Genomic DNA, 19,377 nt, shown 5'->3' with positions numbered 1-19,377 from the left:
CTGTTGAATGTTCAGTTGTATCATACAATAGCATTCAAAAGTTTGGGGTCGGTAAGATTTTTACTAATGTTTTTCAGAGGTCTCTTTTGCAGCACCAATCATAATGTGTGACATTATTACAGTTTAAAATAACTGTTAGAATGTAATTTATTCAGCATCGTTACTTCAGTCTTAGGTGTCACATGATCCGTCAGAAATCATTCTAATATGCTGATTTTGTACTCAAGAAACATTTCTTTTAATATTATTCATTTTTGGAAATCATGAGACAATTTCTCAGGATTCTTTGATGATAGGAACGTTTTAAAAGAACAACATTTATGTGAAATAGAAATCTTTTGTAACATAAATGTGTTTACTGTCACATTTGATCAATTAAATGGATCCTTACTAAATAAAAATATCAATTTCTTAAATAAAATGATCTTACTGACCACAACCTTTTGAATGGTACTGTACATGGATCATAAACAAACAAAATTACTTTTCTCTTTCAGAATTCTTTATTCAGAAATTAAGATGTTGTTGCAATTTTTTTCTTTTCAAAACAAATTTCACCTCCATCATGTTAAATCTACAGTATCATGTAAGGAAAACAGCTAGTAATTCACGTTAAAACAAACTCATTATTGAGGTAGACAATCATTATGGAGGGAATCTTTAATATTAATCTGCATTATTAAATTGCCGATTTAATTAACCAAATTATAATGTTTTATTGCAATTATAAGCTGCTGACACTTTTTAAGGCATGCAACAGCATCTGAAAAATACCTAAATTAAAATTGTAAAAATAAAATAAAACAATGCAATCCGGGACATTTGAAAACTACCATCCACTATATTATTATTTCCCAGTCTTTGTGTAATTCTAGGCCCAAGCCAGTAAAAGTTAATACACCTCGTTTAACGTCAAACTCAAACATGACTGGTGTCCTCGCCGCACCTTAAAGAGAAACAGAAGGTTTATATTATAACTCTCTGGTTTATATTTAACACCACATTATTTATGTATACACAAAAGAAAACTTGTGCCGTCTACACACCTGACTTGAGCTTGGGTTTTCTTTTCAAACTTTTCAGACCAAGAATGACCACTGATTCCACTTTGTCATCGGAGACAAACGAGCCTTTATCATCAGCACAGCTGAAAACACAAGGCACAAGGAGAACGGCGTACTGAGCTTTCTGAACACACACAATGGTATGTACCCTGTTCTGTTTACATTTCAAATTTCTTGTAAACAGTACCAAAAGGTCAAACTTTTAAATATAAGACCATCCCTAAAATGAAAAGTGATGTTGAGCCATTACCTGCTAACAAGCCTGCCAACTCGCATGCTAAAACGGCGCAGGCAGAACTGCTTCTGGTCTCTGTAACTAAAAGAGTGACCGTCATCCAGATATACAACTCCATCAGCATTGTCCTGTAATGCAAAACACATAATCCAGATCAATGCGGTCTATTATTATGTGTGTGTGTGTGTGTGTGTGTGTGTGTGTGTGTGTTCAAATCTTGTTTAATGTTGGGCTCCTCAAGATTTGACCATGAGGCACTAACAAAAACAACCATGTTTCTTTGGACATGTTCACTTGCAATACTATGTTTTCTGGACATAATTTGAAATACTTTAGAGCTCGGGTTCCAAAACTTTTTTGTCATCCGAAAATATTTACTTGAAGTACCCCCTGAGATTTTAAGTTAATATTTCAATAAATTAAAAACGCATTTGCAAATTCACAGTTTTCTGATGATGGTTAATGGTCACATTTTTTTATTGTTTTTATTTGTAAATTATTTTAAAAGAAATAATAATAATTATTATTATTAATTGAATAACTCTAAAAAAAAAAAATGAAGGCAGAATATATTACTGTTGTAAATCACAATTGTACTGCAAAGAAAACTTTGAGCTTTATTTTGACAGAATACTGGTGAAATGCAGTAAACTTCCATTGAAAATTATGTGAATGTAAATAAAGAGAACCTAGTGCACACTGCATTCCCAAATGCTTTGGAAACCGTTGCTTTAGAGTACCATGTAAATACTGTAGCATAGCATAACATAAATGAAAATCAAACAGTTCCATAGTAATATTAAGTCTTGGAGAGGGCGATATAAGCACAAATTTGGTACACACTCAGCTTTATTGTGTCCTTATTACAGGTTACCTGTACTTACTATAGTAATAACAGTGAATTATCTATAATTACAAGCAACTTAACACTAACCAATATATTTTAAAATGTAATTTATTCCTGTGATCAAAGCTGAATTCTCAGCATCATTACTCCAGTCTTTACTGTCACATGATCCTTCATTCTAATATGCTGATTTGCTGCTCTAGGAACATTATTATCAATGCGGAAAACAGTTGTGCTGCTTAATATTGTTTGTGGAAACTGTGATACATGTATATTATGATATTAGCATCTGATTCCATCCCTGACCTGTACTGTTTTATTGTCATGTGGTCACCTTAGTGTCCAGTGCCACAGTGAGAGTGATTGGATGCTGCTGTAAGTCTGCTGTACTGGACCCACAGCCTGCTCTCCTGGGCACCACTGTCCCGCCACGCTGGAACACGGGCACCTTACACAGAGGGTATACCGTAAATAACTCTGTATGACCACTATATTCATGAGACTGCTGTATCAGAGATGTAGTGTGAGTCACTCACGGTGTTCAGAGTCACTGGCAGATCCAGAGTTCTGGCACCCTTGTGTACTTCTGCCGTGTTTGTGTCGTACCACAGCTTTTAAACACACAAAACATCTCTTATAAACACACTTTAACCTTCAGTACAATTCATTTGTGAATTAGGCTTACCTCATCAGACCCTGGGAGCAAAACCCTGACCTCTGTGACCCCAGGTTCTGTCACAGGGCACACAAGGAGAGCACTGCCTGAAAAATGTCCATTAGTTAGAATGGTGTCTGATATTGGACTGCTATGTTTTAAAAAGTCTCAAATATATATATATAATTTATAGTGACCAATGGTGGATGAAGTACACAAATCAAGAGGAAAAGATATTGCACTTCTAGAGTAGAAGTACATAAGTACTATACTTGGATTTTTTATTTACTTAGAGTGAGTATTAAAAGTAAGTGATCGATGAACCATTATTTTGCAATTTTATATATTTTATATTTTATCCTACAATAAGGAAAATTAGTAGATGAAAACATTGAATATTTATTGATCTGCATTCTGCAAATAACCAAACATTTTATTTTATTACCAAAACACACTATCAAAACAATAAACGTTAAAAATCTAAGTCTGATATCATTTGAAACTCCTACAGTAGCAAGGAAGACACATGTGCATTAATTTGAATAATTTTAACATTATAATTCAATGTTAAATTTCAAGTAGGTTTAAACAGCTAAATGGCTGACATTTATGACCTAAAATGTGATTTTTTTTTATACAATAATCAATACTTAAAATTCAGCATCTGTTTTCACGCCGTCAGTCCGCACAAGCTCGAGCTCCGAGGATCTCATGGTACTTGTCATATTTTGAGTCAGATATCTCAGTGAATTGCTAACCTGAGACTCAATCTGAATGAATTGTGAATGAATCATTAAATCATGAATCAATGAATCAAACTTGTGAATGAATCATTCAGTGAGATGTGTGAACCGTTTCAACAGGTTCATTGAAAACAATCAGCTCACGAAGAAATCGCTAACAAATCGGACATTGCAATCGCGTCTTGAAATGTGTTGAATTCTTCAGTTCGAAACAACAAGGACTGATAGGATTTTGTAGAATTTAGTAGAGTAAAAAGTATATTACACTTGGGAATGTATGCTTTGGAAAGTTGTTTTCCTTGCATGTCAAAAATGTTTAGTGGCCACGAATTAAGAATATTTATTCATTCACTCATTTTAGTTAAATCTTGGCCACGTTGTACTAATATGTTCTCTCATTCGTGATCACAATAGAACTAAATTAAAACAAATTGCTACAAAATGGCCACAATTTGACTAAAACGAGGGAACAAATTAATCAAATGTGGCAAAAGACAACAGTAATGACAACAAATTCTTAATTTGTGGCCACGATATCTATTTTTTTCTTCCATATACCACACTGATAGTGATTTTATTAGCAATATTACACAGCAGATCTAGTCATGTTTACCAATCATGTACTGGTTCTCCACAGCAAACGTGCTTGAATCGCTGGGAAACTCTACCCAAAGAGGTCTGCAGGGAAACACACACTATCAGCATACATAGAAGCCATAGTAAATAAGGTTGTGCTGCAGTTTAAAATGCAGTACCTGATGGGAGGCAGGGCTGACACGTGTGCTTGGTGGAACAGAGTGTACCAGTACGGCAGGAGACAGTATCTGTCCTGAACAGCAGAGCGGATTGCAGAGGTGACTTCGACCCCGAACAGCCAGGGCTCACGACGCTTGGTCACTTTAGCAGAGTGTCCTCTGAAAAATGGCTGAAGAGCCCCTGCTTGATACCAGCGGACCAGGAGCTCAGGGTCTGGATCCTGCACAAATCCCCCTACATCAGCTACACACACACACCATATTCAATCAGTGATGGTCATTTTACACCCAGTTCAGCAAGAAAAAACACTATCGTGCAAAAGTTTGACCAAATATACAGTAAAACAGTAATATTGTGAAATATTATTACAATTTAAAATAACAAATTTCAATTGTAATACATTTTAAAATGTACTTTATTCCTGTGATGTCAAAGCTGAATTTTCAACATCATTGTCTTCAGTGTCACATGATCCTTCAGAAATCATTCTAATATGCTGATTTGGTGCTCAAGAAACATTTATTATTATTATCAATGTTGAAAACAGTTGTGTGGCTTAATATTTCTGTGGAAACCATGATACTTTTTATCAGGATTATTTAATGAATAGAAATTGCAAAGGAAGAGCATTTATTTTAAATAGAAATCGTTTATAACATAATAAATGTCTTTACTGTCACTTTTGATCAAATTAATGTGTCGCTGTTGCATAAAAGTGTTAATTTCTTTAAAAAAAAAAAAAGAATTACTATACCCAAACTTTTGAATAGTAGTGTATTCAGGGCCTAAAATTAATACATGAAATAAAAGTATATGAAACGGTGTCAATCGGTCAGTTGGCGAAGTTTTTATGAATTCTAACAATTTAATGTTGAACAATGCTCGGGACAGTTGACGGACCAGCCCCGCATCGTCGTGAAAGTTTAAGCCTTGACAATTTAAATATTCAAGCTCAAGAAGATGCGAAAGGGAACTCAATTCATTACTCACGCGCTGTGTAGGAAGTTTAAACATCCGAAGCGCACGCCCAGAAAGCCGTGTCTCAGACAGTGTGTGAATACTAAATCAAGCTCTCTTTCACGTCTTCTTGTGCTTGAACGGACAAATTCACACAAAATTATGTAAAAAATGCCCGTCTCAGCGAGCATCCTAGTAAACATAGTCGGCTATGTCTTAAATGAACGTAAACAGTACACGTAACATGTGTACAGAATGTATCAGTATTCGTTCTTAAAGTGGTAGCAGTCTAAAATACCTGCTTATCTCTGCGTTTTAATGTTAAAAACACTTACTGCTCTTGACTGAATAACTTTTGTAACTTTAATAAGGATTAATCTATGTTTAATTTATACAGTGAAGAATATGCAGTGTTATTTTACATTTGATTAGCCTACTTTATTCAATTTGTGTAGCTGACAATCGTGAATTTTCACTGGTATCTAAAATTTGGACGTCATAACTGCCTGTTTTTGCAAAAACAGTTTCATGGCCATTGGCAGGTGAGGCAAAAAGTTAATTTTAGGCCATTAGTGTTAATGTATGTATATGTATGAAATATTTACCAACATTAATATTACAATCAACTTACTTTGTAGGTTAAAATATGATATATTAACATGAATATGACATAAAAACTGTCACTTTATTAGTCTAACCTCCACAAAACTGTATTCCTGTCAAACTCAGTGACAGCAGCATGGGTATTGAAATCTTCAAGTACTCCCAAGTAGCAACATTGTCCCCAGTCCATATGGCACCTGAGACATAAACAGATCAGTGTTGCTATGGGCCGTGTTTGTTTCCATCAACACAATGGGTATAGTGTATGTCATCTGATTTTGAAGTTACCTAATCTTTGAGACCCAGCAAAGAAGGAACGTGAAAGGATAAACGGCCTTTCTGTGCCACCTGAGCGGGTTAATAAGCCCTCAAATGTAGCCATATGCTGTGAAGGGGGAAAAATATATATATAACCATAATCTATGTATATATTATAAGCATGTTTTGACTGAGCTTACCTGATAGAAGCCATATAAGTTGTGTAGTTCCCTATGTTCCCATCCTCCGAAGTGCACTGCATCTTTTGGCATTGTCTGCTCTGGCCCGTTAAAGACAGAAGGTTCATTCATGTCGTTCCACACAAACAACGATTCTGTTGAGCCCTAACGGAAGAGTGGATGAAGAGCAAACAGTTTCCAATAGAAATGAAGAGACAACAAATTGGTTTTTAGATCAAAAAATGCTAAGGAACCACTTCAAATAGTGCACAGTAAGATTGGAAGTATTAGAAAAAACCTTAATAGTGACCAAAATTTGAGACTCACTTCATATTTGCTTAGAGAGAACTGTCTGGCATACCATGATCTTGTCTTTGAGCTACTGAAGTCCAAATAACTGGATTCACCTGATGGAACAGTCATTTTCTTGAAATGTGAGTGCTAAATTTGATGTGAAACAAGATCTCAATATAAATAAATCTATTATTAAAGGGATAGTTCTTCCAAAAATAAAAATGTTGACATCCTTTACTCCCTCATGTCTCATGTTATTTTATTTCTTCTGTGGAACACAAAATCTGATTTTTTTTTTTCAGATTTTTTTTTTTTGTCCTAACAGTGAAAATCAATGGTAACCACATTTTTTTTATTACTTACAAACATTCTTCAAAATATCTTCTTTTGGATTCCACAGAAGACAGGAAGTCAAACGATATGAGGGTGAGTAAATGAAGAATTTTCAGTGTTGTTATTGTTAACTAAAACTAAAACTATTAAAATGTTTAACCATTAATTGAAATTATGCTGAAATAAATTTAAATACATATATTAGCTGATTTTAATATAAACTTGAATGAAAATGAGAAAGGCTTCCTGGCAACCAACTAAAATAAAATAAGTTTAATTTGAAGTACTAAAATTACTAAAACTAAGGGGGGCGTTTACACGACACCGTTTTCAACTAAAAACGCTTTGACTATGCACTTTGACAGTTCATTTACGCGACAACAGTGTTTTGGCAGCCTGGAAACGCAAACTTTCACGGTTTCAAAGTGCGCGTTTTTGAAAACAATTCTGTTATCAATTCACAAAACGTGAATTTGTGAAAAGGTGATGTCATGCACATGAGTAATACGTGTTCCTGGTTCACCTGTTTGTTTCATATCCCCTTTTTTCCCCAAGTTATCACATTGATTGTTTATGTTTTACACCTGTTGCTTGTTTTGTTGTTTTTTACAGTGTATATATTGTGCTTGTTTTCAGTCTTTGTTCGGTATTTGTCAAGTTTAGTTGCTTGTTCCGTTCATGTTTTTTGATTCTAAGAATCCAGAGTGTTTTGTAAACTTTTTCATTCCTGATTTTCAACCACCCATGACAATGAAGCTAAATAGAAATATTAAAAAAACCCAAATCTAATAAATTTGACAAAGGCACATGAAATTACTAAACCTTTAACTAAAATTATAGCTATAAAAATAATAGCTAATACAAAATGTTAAACACTACAATAGAATAGTAAATAAATATTAATAAAATAACACTGATTTTCATTTTTGGGTGAAATATTTCCCTTTAATCATTAGCCTAGTAATAGTGATCACTAATGAAGAGTTATGGAGAGTTTAGAGAACAAACTGGAATCAATAGATGGTAGGATTTCTAGGATTCGGTTTGACTTTTAACAGTTACTGCAGGTACAACAGTCTTGTTGAGAATTTTTTCTGTATGATACGATAAACAGTTATGTGAATCTGAGACTGGCCTTTTCATGTATGCTGGATCTTACCTGGCCAACATGTTCCTTCATAAACAGTGCCTTCTCTATTCTTCACAAAATGGCCTCCGTCTTTAGCTTCACAGTAAACCGACCAATCAGGATCGATCTTGATGTGCGGGTCACTAATAACAACCAACTAAAGAGGCAAATAATAAACATAAAAAAACCTGATACCTTTTATCTTTAGAAGCCCATTACTATACCTTCCTGTTCTTCTTCTGGAGGTGACGCTGTAGTTCTGCTGGGTTTGGAAAAAGCTTGGAGTCCCAGGTGAAGTAGCGCTTCCCATTTGTGTGCTCTATGTCCAACCATATGACATCATACGGAATACTGTGGGAGTCAAATCCAGCATCCACAGCTTTCACATCTGCCTCGTCCTCGTAGTTCCAGCGGCATTGGTGATAGCCCAAAGAGAAGAGTGGAGGAAGAGCCTGATAGCCTGTTGGCAGAGAAATACTAAAGGGACTTCTGTATACATTTCAAGCCATCTTCTTTTTAATATAAGAGCAAGTGCGGACATTTGTAACTTGAATGTGCGAGGAAAAAAATCAATGTCAATGAAAAACCTACAAATGTACATTTTCGTTATACCACCATTGACAATATTTGGGGAATAGTCAGTACCTGTGAGTTGAGCGTACTGAGAGAACACTTGGGTAGCCGTGGGTCCCAGCAAAATGAAACAGTCGATTGTGCCGCTCTCTGATATCCATCTAACATCAGTCTGCGGTGCGATCTTGCTTTTCTTCCCTGGTGGTTCATCCTCATTCTGTTCAGACAACAAAAATAATCAACTGAAAAACATCTAAAAAAACGTTTCTCCTATTTTATTGATTTAGACTATTCTTCAGCTAACAGGGAATGTTTTTAAAACTGTGGCTAATGTTCTGGCAAGGTTCTCTCAAAGTTTACCTAATGTTACTACTTGTTTCAGAACGTTCAGAGAACATTCAAAAGTAACGTTCCCATGATGTTTGCAAAACTATAAAGCAATGTTCCCTTAAAGGGATAGTTCACCCAAAAATGAAAATTCTATCATTTACTCACCCTCATGCTGTGCCAAACCAGTATGAGTTTCTTTCTTCTGCTGAGCACAAAAGTAGATATTTTGAAGAATGTCGGTAACCAACAGTTGACGGTAGCCATTGACTTCCATAGTATTTTTTTCCCATACTATGGAAGTCAATGGTGCCCAACTGTTTGGTTACTTATATTCTTCAAAATATCTTCATTTGTGTTCAGCAGAAGAAAAAAACTCATACTGGTTTGGAACAATTTGAGGGTGAGTAAATAATGACAGAATTTTCATTTTTGGGTGTCTATCCCTTTAACATTCGTATAACCAAGAAAAATATTTTTTAAAGCATTTCAACGTTCAGGGAACATTCAGAAATAAAGTCTTCATAACTTAATGGGAATGTTAGCAAAACATTCTTAAAATATATTTTTGTTAGCTAGGTCAACTGTCATATGAAAGTCATTTCAACTTTGCAGTGTGTAATTTCTGGCCCCCTAGTGACACCAAACACTATTACAATTGTTTCCAAACAGTCGATTGAATAATAGAACTGCACCTCATTTGGCTCTGAATTGTACTTGACATCAACCAGAGTCTCGGACGCATTCAGCCAGAACACTCCAGCTGTCCTCTCTGGCTTGTGAGCTATCAGGACAGGGACAGAACCGTAAAGACCAAACCTGCTATTGATGTCATAGCCAAACACATCCAAGTTGTACAGCCGATACGCCTCAGAGACACTGTGAAGTAAAACAAGTGTTGGGGTTTGACTGCTACATCATATTAGGTAAGAGTCTATTCTGTTCAATTTGTCTTCTATAAGTAGGGATAGTGTCTCAACCACATCAGTTTTAGAAAGCAAACTGAGATATTTTATGAAGTGCACTACCTTGTGTCCTTCAACACCAGGGTATCAGCATGTTCAGGAAGACCATACGTATGGTTGAACCCATGGAGACTTAAGTCCAATCCCACTGAACTAGGACCTGAATTTAAGACATCAGCAATGATATGTTATAAAATAACTAGAGAATGTGGCTGGTGCTTGCTCATGTAAAACTATGTATGAATTTCTCTCTTCTGCAGAACACAAAAGAAAATATTTTGAAGAATGTTGGTAACCAGACAGTTGACAGTAGCAATTGACTTCCATAGTAGGAAAACAAAAACGTCAACAGTCTGGCTACCAACATTCTTCAAAATGTCTTCTTTTGTGTTCAACAGAAGAAAGAAACTCATACGTTTGGTTGGAACAACTTAAGGGTGAGTAAATTATTTTTCAATTTTTCATTTTTGAGTGAACTATCCCTTTAAGGAACTGTCTTTTTTGGCAAATTTTTAGCAAAAATCTATGGGCAAAAGTGGTAGATTGCCAGAAAGCACAGTTCACACAGAAGTCACTTTCAAACTAAGCAGCTTTCTGTTGGTCAACGTGGCAAAATTTGTCTGGGGATTTTTTTGACCTCTCACAAAATTCCCAAACACATGGATTCTATTTAAACTTACTGGGTTTTGCCTGCAAAATTCAGCCAAATAATGATAAATGTGACCACACCGTTACAGTTAAGGCCTGTTTATACCAAGAAAGATAACTATAACAATTACAATACTGGCGTCCACTCGACACCAAGCAAGGGCCGATAACATTCTGCTCATTAGAAATGCACACAGCAGTTCTTCTGCTTCTTTAAACACTCATGCTCTTTAAAGTCAGGTGGGTTCTGATTGGCTGTCAATGTTTTTATTGTTCATCAGCTGGGAAAAATAGTTCTGAAAGTGATTCAAATGATATTGTGTCATTACCATTACAGTAGTGGTTTGGACTTTGCTATTCTCATTGAATTAGAATGAATAATAAAACTTTGTAGACATCGTTATAGTTATTGGCATTGGTGTGAACGGGCTTCTAGGGTTTGTTTAAATCCCTAACCCTATGTATACATCATTAGTAATACAAACAATCATATTAATAATAATACAAGTTTCACTGGAGTTGATGAAATGAACAATGGAGTTTTATTCTGTATGTTATGGCGGTTTACCGTTTGCCTTGATGTCCTCAAACTGTCTGAAAGTTTCCTTCCACAGCCCGCATTGATTTTCATCTCCCTTTGAGATGGAGAACATGATTTGTCAAACAAGTAAGTTCTCTCAATCATACATTTTCGCATTAAAGCCTATAATCTCACCTGACATGAATTTGAAGATGACCTGTAAGAAATTTAAATAGAGTTAAATGGGAAACAACATCAGCTATTACCAAATAGGTTTTTATGGGAGTATAAAACAACAGTCCTCAAGTATTGTTCCTCATACCTTGTTGGATCTTGCAGAGTCTCAAAGTAGAGTTTGTTTTCTGGGTTAAGTGTGACAATCTCCTCCCCATCACAGGAAATCTCTAGTTTGAAAGGTGAAAAGGAAACCAGCAACTGGTACTGTCCCAGACCCCAAGTTAGACATACACAGTCCTCTCTTTTCCAATGAACTCTCAGCCTGTCAAAGACATCACAATGAAGAACTGGCAGTAGCAGATCTAGGAGAGATGTGAAGAGAATTGTGAAGTTGATGGCTTACGGCTCATATCTCATCTCTCCAACCAGAACGTCTGAAACGTGGTAGCGTTGTTTCACTGGCTGAAGCTCATCAATAGAAACTCTGATCGTTCCATTTTGGGTTGCCCGTATTTGAAGACTCAGCCGATTCTGGAAGATATAGAAATAATTTCGATAACGTTTTTTTGATATTTTGCATCTTTGAATACTTCCAAACTTTACATTCTTTAAACATTAAACTTTTTTTTTATTCAGCAAGTACACATTAAATTGGTCAAATGTAACAGTAAAGATATTTTTAATTTAACAATTTTTTTAAATTTTATTCAAGGAATCGTGAATCTTTTATTCAAGGAAAAAGAATTACGGTTTCCACAAAAGTATTAAGCAGCACAACCGTTTTCAACTGTGCTCATGTTCATCTGTGACAAGAAATGTTTCTTGAGCACCAAATCAGCATATTAGAATGATTTCTGAAGGATCATGTGACACTGAAGACTGGGGTAATTATGCTGAAAATTCAGCTTTGCATCGCAGGAATAAATTGCATATGAAAATATATAACAATTGAAAAAAGTTATTTTAAATTGTAAGAATATCTCACAAAATTGCTTTTTTGAACTGTATTTCGACCAAATAAATGCAGCCTTGGTGAGCCATTCCAAAAAAATATATATTTTACTTTATAATAAAAAATAAAAATGTGGTCTTAAAGGGTTAGTTCACCCAAAAATGAAAATTCTGTCATCATTTACTTACCCTCATGTCATTCAAACCTCATTAGCCCAAGAGCTTTCTGTCCCTCCATTGACAGCTATGCAACTACCACTTTGACGCTTCAAAAAGTTCATAAAGAGATAGTAAAACTAATCCATATGAGCAGCTTAGTCTAAGTTTTCGGATGAGACGATTGCTTTATATGATGAACAGACTGAATTTAGGCTTTTATTCACATATAAACATTCATCAACTCACACATCAGTTGTGGTAAACGGAAGCTCAAGCATGTTTGCTTGACGTGCGAGAACCAATGAGGTTCATTCTCGTGTTACGCAGCACGTTTGAGCCTCTGCAAGAACCAATGAGGTTTGTTCTCACGCATCAAGCAGGTTCGGTTGGGCTTTTGTTTATGTTTGCTTATCAAGCGTCACAGTGGTAGTTGCGTAGCTGTCAGTGGAGGGACAGAAAGCTCTCAGATTTCAACAAAATATCTTCATTTGTGTTCTGAAGATGAACGAAAGTCTTACAGGTTTGGAATGACATGATTTTTGGGTGAACTATCCCTTTAATTCACAATTATAGCCAAGTCTTTAGAAAGCAGAATAATAATAATAAAAAACATGTGTACATATTTTGACAAACCCCTGCCCTAGACAACAGTGAAAGAATGAGCTATGTGAAAAAAGCAGTGGCAGTCCACCTGAGAGTCCCGCTCACAGAGCTCCAGACTGGCTCCTCTCTCTGTGAGCAATAAAGTCTCCAAGGAGGCAACGTACTGAGACACTGCTTTATCTCTCTGTCGCCTATTGTAGAGATCAAAGGTCAAACAAATTCAGACTTAATCAATTTATTTCACCTAAGAAATAAAGAGACTAATATCCTAAATAATGGCATCTAGATATTATTAATATAATACCAACAATAATAATACTTACCTGTAGAATGTAATGTCATGGTTTTTCTTAAACTTCTCTTTAAACTCATCACCCGGAACGCCACTGTAATGTAATGTTATGGTACATAAATACAGTTCAATTGGCTCTGGCCTAATTTTTCTTAATACTGTAATAATAGCAAGTAGTCTGCATGTCCTTAATGGCAACAATGATGATAAAGACACATATCGCTCACAATTTTAACAACGTGCTTTTGATCACATTACGTGCAAGCATGACCATCTCAATGCTGCAGAAATGCTTGTTACCTCTCAGGTTGAGTTGAAAGAACATTCACCTCCATGATTCCGCCACATGAAGAGGAAGTTATTTGACAGGGCTAGTGGTGTGTGTTCTTTCTATTGGGCGACAAACTCTAATACTATTAAATGTTCTTATGGGGCACAAATATCCCTGCAAGGGGGCGCATGATGGCTCACACAGCCGAATCCTCCATTCAGACATTGTTACAGTCTATGATTCAGACGCAATTTAAATCTAAATGGGTTTTGTCTTTCTTTAAATATTTCAATCTCAAGGTTTGTAAATTTAAGCGACTGCTATCTGGCATACAAACGGGAACCTGCCTAATCAATCTGTGTAAACATATTTTCTTAAATTATTTGTGTACATTAATCACAAACGGCTGTGATTGGTTCATCCTCAGTATCGTTGAGAAAAGGAACAGAGACCAGAGCCGTCACCGTTGATATGGTAGGTTATTTCAGTAGCTGTCTGGACAATAATTTACACTTTAGGTATGACAATGAGATATATTAATAGTGGTTAGATTTTAAAGCACAAGTAAAATATAAATATGAACTATATACATAAAATCGCCGAATTCTTTTTTAGACCCTACACCTGGCCAATCAGAGAACGTCTGGGCTACTAAGCCCCGCCTATTTGAGTTCTAATAGTACTCCATTCTCGTTTTTCACTGTCTGTGGTTCTTTGAGCCCTGTGACATTTATGTCGAAATGTCACGTTGAGCACGATTGGGTGGTCTGTAATTGGACAAAAATAGCATTTTCTTTTCAAATAGTGTTGACATTATTGTCTGCCTCCTTCCTTTTGAGAAATGCCGGTTTGAATTATATGTTAGGTATTAAATGGTATTAAAGGGATAGTCCACCCAAAAATTGTGGCATTTTGTAATTACTTTGTCATTAATTAGGCTACTCACCCTTCATGTCATTGCAAACCTATTTTGACTTTTGGGCAAAAATTACAATGGAAGTCAATGGAAACTGATACTGCTTGGTTACCAACGTTCTTCATCCTTTTGTGCTCCGCTGAATAAATAAATGTATAGTTTGGAACCACATGTAAGTGTGAATATGACCATTTTCATTTTCAGGTCAACTATCCCTAAGATAATTAAGAGGGCAAGTGGAACCCAGTATTCTATCAGTATTCTATCAGTATTCTATCAGTAGGCCTATCAGCATATCCTTCACTTTCCTCCTCATCATTTAATAATGAGTAGAAATGCTTTTATTATTATTTATAAGGCAAAAAGGAAATCTATACAGGACACACACAAATATATATATATATATATATATATATATATATATATATATATATATATATATATATATATATATATATATATATATATATATATATATATATATATATGTGTTTTCTGTCTGCAATTTATGTATGGATAGCAATATTGGATATCAGGAATTGCATGTATCCAAAAAAAAAAAAATTCTTAAAATAAGTGTACAGTGTAGATTTTTGTACACTTTCTTACAAAAGGGACCATATATTATCAGTGTTGTTTGGTAAGTTACTCTAAAAAAGTAATTAATTACTAGCTACTAATTACATCTTCAACAGTGTAATTAGATAACTACTCTCTCTAAAAAGTAATGCATTACCTATAGCCAACTACCATATCAATCTCAACCAGTTACAAGGATAGACATGAAACTGCTTGTTTAATTATTTTCAATAAATAATATAAAATTGCATAAATTACTCTTGAACTGACCAAAGCATTTAAAGGGAGAAAGTGACATTAAAAACATACATTTTTACATTAGACGTTACATTTTGATGTTAAATTAGTAACTGTAATTAAATTACAGAATAATTAAGAGTAATCCCTTACTTTACTTTTTAAAAGGGAAAAGTAATTAAATTACAGTAATTAATTAGTCTACACAAAACACTGTATATTATCTAATAGTTATTATAGAAGTCAGAAACCAGACAAAACTGTGATTTGCGTGCTGTCCCGTGTTTAAACAGAAGAGGGATCTTTCTCACATTTTGAACAGTTCTCGAGAACGCGCCCGGAGAATCTACGTGCACTCTCAGAGTGGAATGCTAGTGCACGCGCTTGCTGTTGCGAAGGGCGATAGCGTCGCGAACGAGCGCGCATGCAGGCAGAAGGATCAGCACGTCACGAATCTGCAGAGATGCTGAAGGACCCGCGATAGGGACATTTACAAAAACACGGTGCAGTTGTGCATATGTCAGAGCAAATGACACCTCCTTTCGTCTTCATGGAGGAACATTCAGCGTATTTACACAATTTGACGTCTTCGACATGATTTTAAAGCGTATTTTATGAGAATTATAAACCACACCCGGCGCTGTGAGGATCGGGATTGAGGTGAGTAACGTTAACATGGATACGGACACACGGCTCCATGACATGCCGTCAGTGACAGCTGCAGTCATAATAATGCAGTTATAGCACTGTTTTCAAGGTCATATCCACTGGAACGAACAATTTGTGATTTGTAAAGTGTGTGGATGTGTTGTTGTGTGTGTTCACTGTAGCAACGCGACACATCGAGCGGTGCGGATCACATTTCAACAGCGGGCCGCTGCCATTAACTTAAACCAGATCAGACTCAAACAGACGAAATATTAACATTATTAACATATGGAAGAAAATATTCTGATTTTAATTTTTATTAGGAAGTAAAATTCGTCTGCAATGAAACCAATATTTGCAGACAAAAGCAAATGCTGTAATGATCTGATAATTACTTAAACAAGCTCTGCTAAACACACACACACACACACACACACACACACACACATCGTCCTCAGAGTGTTACGTACGTTAATTAGCACAATCTGCACACCTCTGTTACATTAGTTTCACAGATCAGTTCTTAAGCGTAAGTTTATGTGTCACTAAGCTCTAAGTGCAGGTTTATCTCGCTTCTTAAAGATAATATAATTTATCTGATGTCTCTGTATTATTACATTTTCTTTTGGTTGAGGCTTTTATCCAAAGGAAAGCAACAAGTACAACACAGAGTACTGTCTAATTTTTTCAGTCCTCCAATTTGATTGGTTGATATTTTAGTATCTCACATTTGGGCTGTGTTAAAAATCGCCCCCACACCCTCATTCACTATTCCCACATTACTCCACTAATATAGTCTACTTGAGGGAGTGAATGAAAACGAGTGAGTGAATTCTGACTCTGAGTTCGCCGGAAAGGCTGCCGCTTTTGCATAGTTTGTGCTTGCTGTTTAATAATCATTCATAACCAGTAGTAATGAAAATATTTATCTTGAACTCTGTCATGGAATCTAGCATGTATAAACCTTAATTAAACAATTTAATAATCAATTAAAAAGGAATTTATACCTCTATGATATTACGCTGTACCCACATTGGACTGGCGCTTTGGAAAATGAATGGATGGATGATTCAGCTGTGGGCGCCATCTTCTGGCCAAACGTGGAAAATCATTCTGCAATGAATTGTGGGTATTCTCTAGCCGTTGGGCATACATTGGCTGGATCCCAAATGGCACACTCCGGCCTTCTTGACCTCCTTTGAGTTCACACTTGGTGACGTCAGGAAGTGCAGATCTAAGAGGCGCTGGCCTCGAGTCCACGAGGGCACACAAGAGTGTATTTTAGGGACAGGCTTGATGACATCATGCCACCGAAAGTCAAACAGCCACGAAACTCCTCCCCTCATTTATCTAATTGGTCGTTCGCAACTTCGCAATGATTCTTGGGTAGGTAACTCGTGTGGAGGGTGCGAAACGAGGGCACAAAGGCGGCGCTCGCGAGCACACTTCTAAGCACTGAAATGCCAAATGGGACACACTACGGACTCGTACACTTGGCAAGCACGCTTAATTTAAGGCCACGAGACCGCAAGTCAAGTGTGCCATTTGGGATCCAGCCATATGTTGTACACTCGTTATTGTGGTGGTGCATTGTGGGTTTGAATGAGTTCACTCGATAAGGGTTTGGACACCACTACAAATGGCTGTCCACTCAAATAGTGCCCTATTTAAGGGTATGGGGTGCAATTTCGGACACAGCTTTGGATTTTTCGCTTTATTATTGGTGTTCCAGACCAGAGAAAATTTGCATGCATGACATGGAAATCCTGGAGTGGAGTTTGAACAGAGTGATTACAGATGCTTCTACAGTTGTTTCTGCACACAATATCCTAAAGAAAAATACTTTTTTTTGACTGTTCTAAAAATATATTAAATATATGATGACAGTTGTTGTTTTAACTTTTATTTTTTGTGTCTTTTTATATTCATTTTTGTATTTATTTCTCAACAGATGTCATTGCTTATTGTATTGCACAAGCCAGAGATAAGCTGTCATCAGACAATTGATGTGCGACTTTTTTCATGATTAATTTGACTATATTATTAGAGTTGCATTTGTGAATAAATCAAAATGTAATTGGTTGTGTAAAATAGATGCATAATATAGTAATATCGATATTATGATCACGGGCCCCTTAATCTAATCAAGTCATTTTACTGCATGTTTTGAGGTATCACTATCATATCGCTGGCTAAGAGAATATGGTGATGTATTATTATGATGAAACAACCAATTTACACCTCTACTTAAAACTATTGTATAAAAGCAATAAAACCCTCTAAGTCCCTCATGTTACCTGGCTGGACAGATATACAGACGGAACTACAGGCTCATGAATATTAGAAATTATTGTTACTGAAAAAAAAATCAAATATTTATTAAATTAAGAAGTCTTTCTCAGATGTTATTTGTAGATTGTGATTTGTGACAAATAGATGTAGTCAAATAATTTTCCTCTTTCACAGGTCACACATTTCACTTAAGTACATAAATTAATGTCCCCCTGTAGTCAATAATTAGATTTTTTAAACTCATATTTGATAAACAAAATGACATTTTAAACATTTTCCTGTGAAAAAAAAAAATATATATATATATTTATGCCTTAAAAAAAAGCTTGAATGTAACTCTACACCCTTGCTTCATTTAGTATACGTGGAGCCATGAATATGCAAATTAGTCCCCGCCTCCACTCAGTCACACAAGCTCAGATTATCTGATCCACTCGGTCAACTTTACTGTAGTAAACGCTGCACAATGGCAAGTGGAAATACTGGTTTAATTCAGTCGTAAATGTTTGAACCAGAAACTGATTCAGAAGAAGAAGTGGAAGAATGAATTATATACAAGCTTGTATATAAGTCGATGTTGGTAATCAGAATGGTAATGCGTTTTATATCACACTCTACAATGTCAAACGCATAACGGTAATTAATATAATTAGTCTTTTGCTTGACTATGTTATCAAACAGCTAATAATGTGTTGCTAATGTTACTCAAACCATGTTCCTGTTCGCCATCTCAGAGTCAGACAGATTCCTTCTAAAAATCAGCATCCTTAGAAACTAAGTCATATAAGAAAGAAAGCCATATAGTTCATCATAACATCATAATATACATCATATACACAATTCGCGGCATAACCTGGCTTCTCGCGAGACCGCAGTTAATGATATGCTAAAGCCCGTCCGCACGTTTACGTGATTGGTTACAAGGGACAGTGGTGGCCAAAACGATTAGAACACATGGCATATTTAATATGTTTCAGTTGTTATTTTCCAAGAGGACATTGACCCTAAACATTCTTCTAACTATTGCCTGAGGCTGAAGGAATCTGCTGGAACATTGAAAATCATGGACTGGCCCTGTCAAAGTCTGGACCTCAACCTCATCGAGCAAATTTGGGGCGAGTTGGAAGATAAACTGGACAGATCTATTGTACAATCTATTGTCTTCA

The 19,377-nt window shown here is 35.8% G+C and overlaps 2 protein-coding genes across 4 annotated transcripts in view; one reads left to right on the top strand and one right to left on the bottom strand.

Moving 5' to 3' along the window:
• Window positions 1-64: 64 nt before the first annotated feature.
• Window positions 65-13,626, bottom strand: ganc (glucosidase, alpha; neutral C). Its single transcript, XM_081347378.1, has 24 exons — window positions 13,569-13,626; window positions 13,300-13,362; window positions 13,065-13,167; window positions 11,667-11,794; window positions 11,409-11,585; window positions 11,282-11,303; window positions 11,135-11,201; window positions 9,982-10,078; window positions 9,649-9,832; window positions 8,699-8,843; window positions 8,278-8,513; window positions 8,084-8,210; window positions 6,625-6,704; window positions 6,319-6,462; window positions 6,149-6,245; window positions 5,956-6,057; window positions 4,300-4,543; window positions 4,158-4,222; window positions 2,832-2,908; window positions 2,683-2,757; window positions 2,481-2,594; window positions 1,315-1,427; window positions 1,047-1,147; window positions 65-946 (listed from the first exon to the last, which is right to left on the bottom strand). The coding sequence occupies exons 1-24, from the start codon at window positions 13,601-13,603 to the stop codon at window positions 840-842; spliced, it is 2,703 nt and encodes a 900-aa protein (XP_081203504.1). The 5' UTR covers window positions 13,604-13,626; the 3' UTR covers window positions 65-839.
• A 2,094-nt stretch (window positions 13,627-15,720) lies between these two features.
• The window catches only part of ttbk2a (tau tubulin kinase 2a), a 33,752-nt gene continuing 30,095 nt past the window's right edge, over window positions 15,721-19,377 (top strand). For all 3 annotated transcript variants that reach the window (XM_081393897.1, XM_081393895.1, XM_081393896.1), the window contains exon 1: window positions 15,721-15,931. The gene's annotated coding sequence lies outside the window, so the exon portion shown is untranslated. The remainder of the gene's footprint in view (window positions 15,932-19,377) is intronic.

Source organism: Scardinius erythrophthalmus (genome assembly GCF_964197995.2).
Source record: "Scardinius erythrophthalmus genome assembly, chromosome: 19".
Lineage (NCBI taxonomy): Eukaryota > Metazoa > Chordata > Actinopteri > Cypriniformes > Leuciscidae > Scardinius > Scardinius erythrophthalmus.
The sequence above is the reverse complement of the archived record's forward strand: the minus strand, read 5'-3'. Positions and strand labels throughout refer to the sequence as shown.

Coding starts and splice junctions, on each gene's coding strand:
- ganc (XM_081347378.1), bottom strand. CDS start 13,603: ATGGAGGTGAATGTTCTTTCAACTCAACCTGAGAG. Junction 13,363..13,568: donor CTTTCAACTCAACCTGAGAG/GTAACAAGCATT, acceptor ATTACATTACAG/TGGCGTTCCGGGTGATGAGT. Junction 9,833..9,981: donor CTGGTGTTGAAGGACACAAG/GTAGTGCACTTC, acceptor TTTACTTCACAG/TGTCTCTGAGGCGTATCGGC.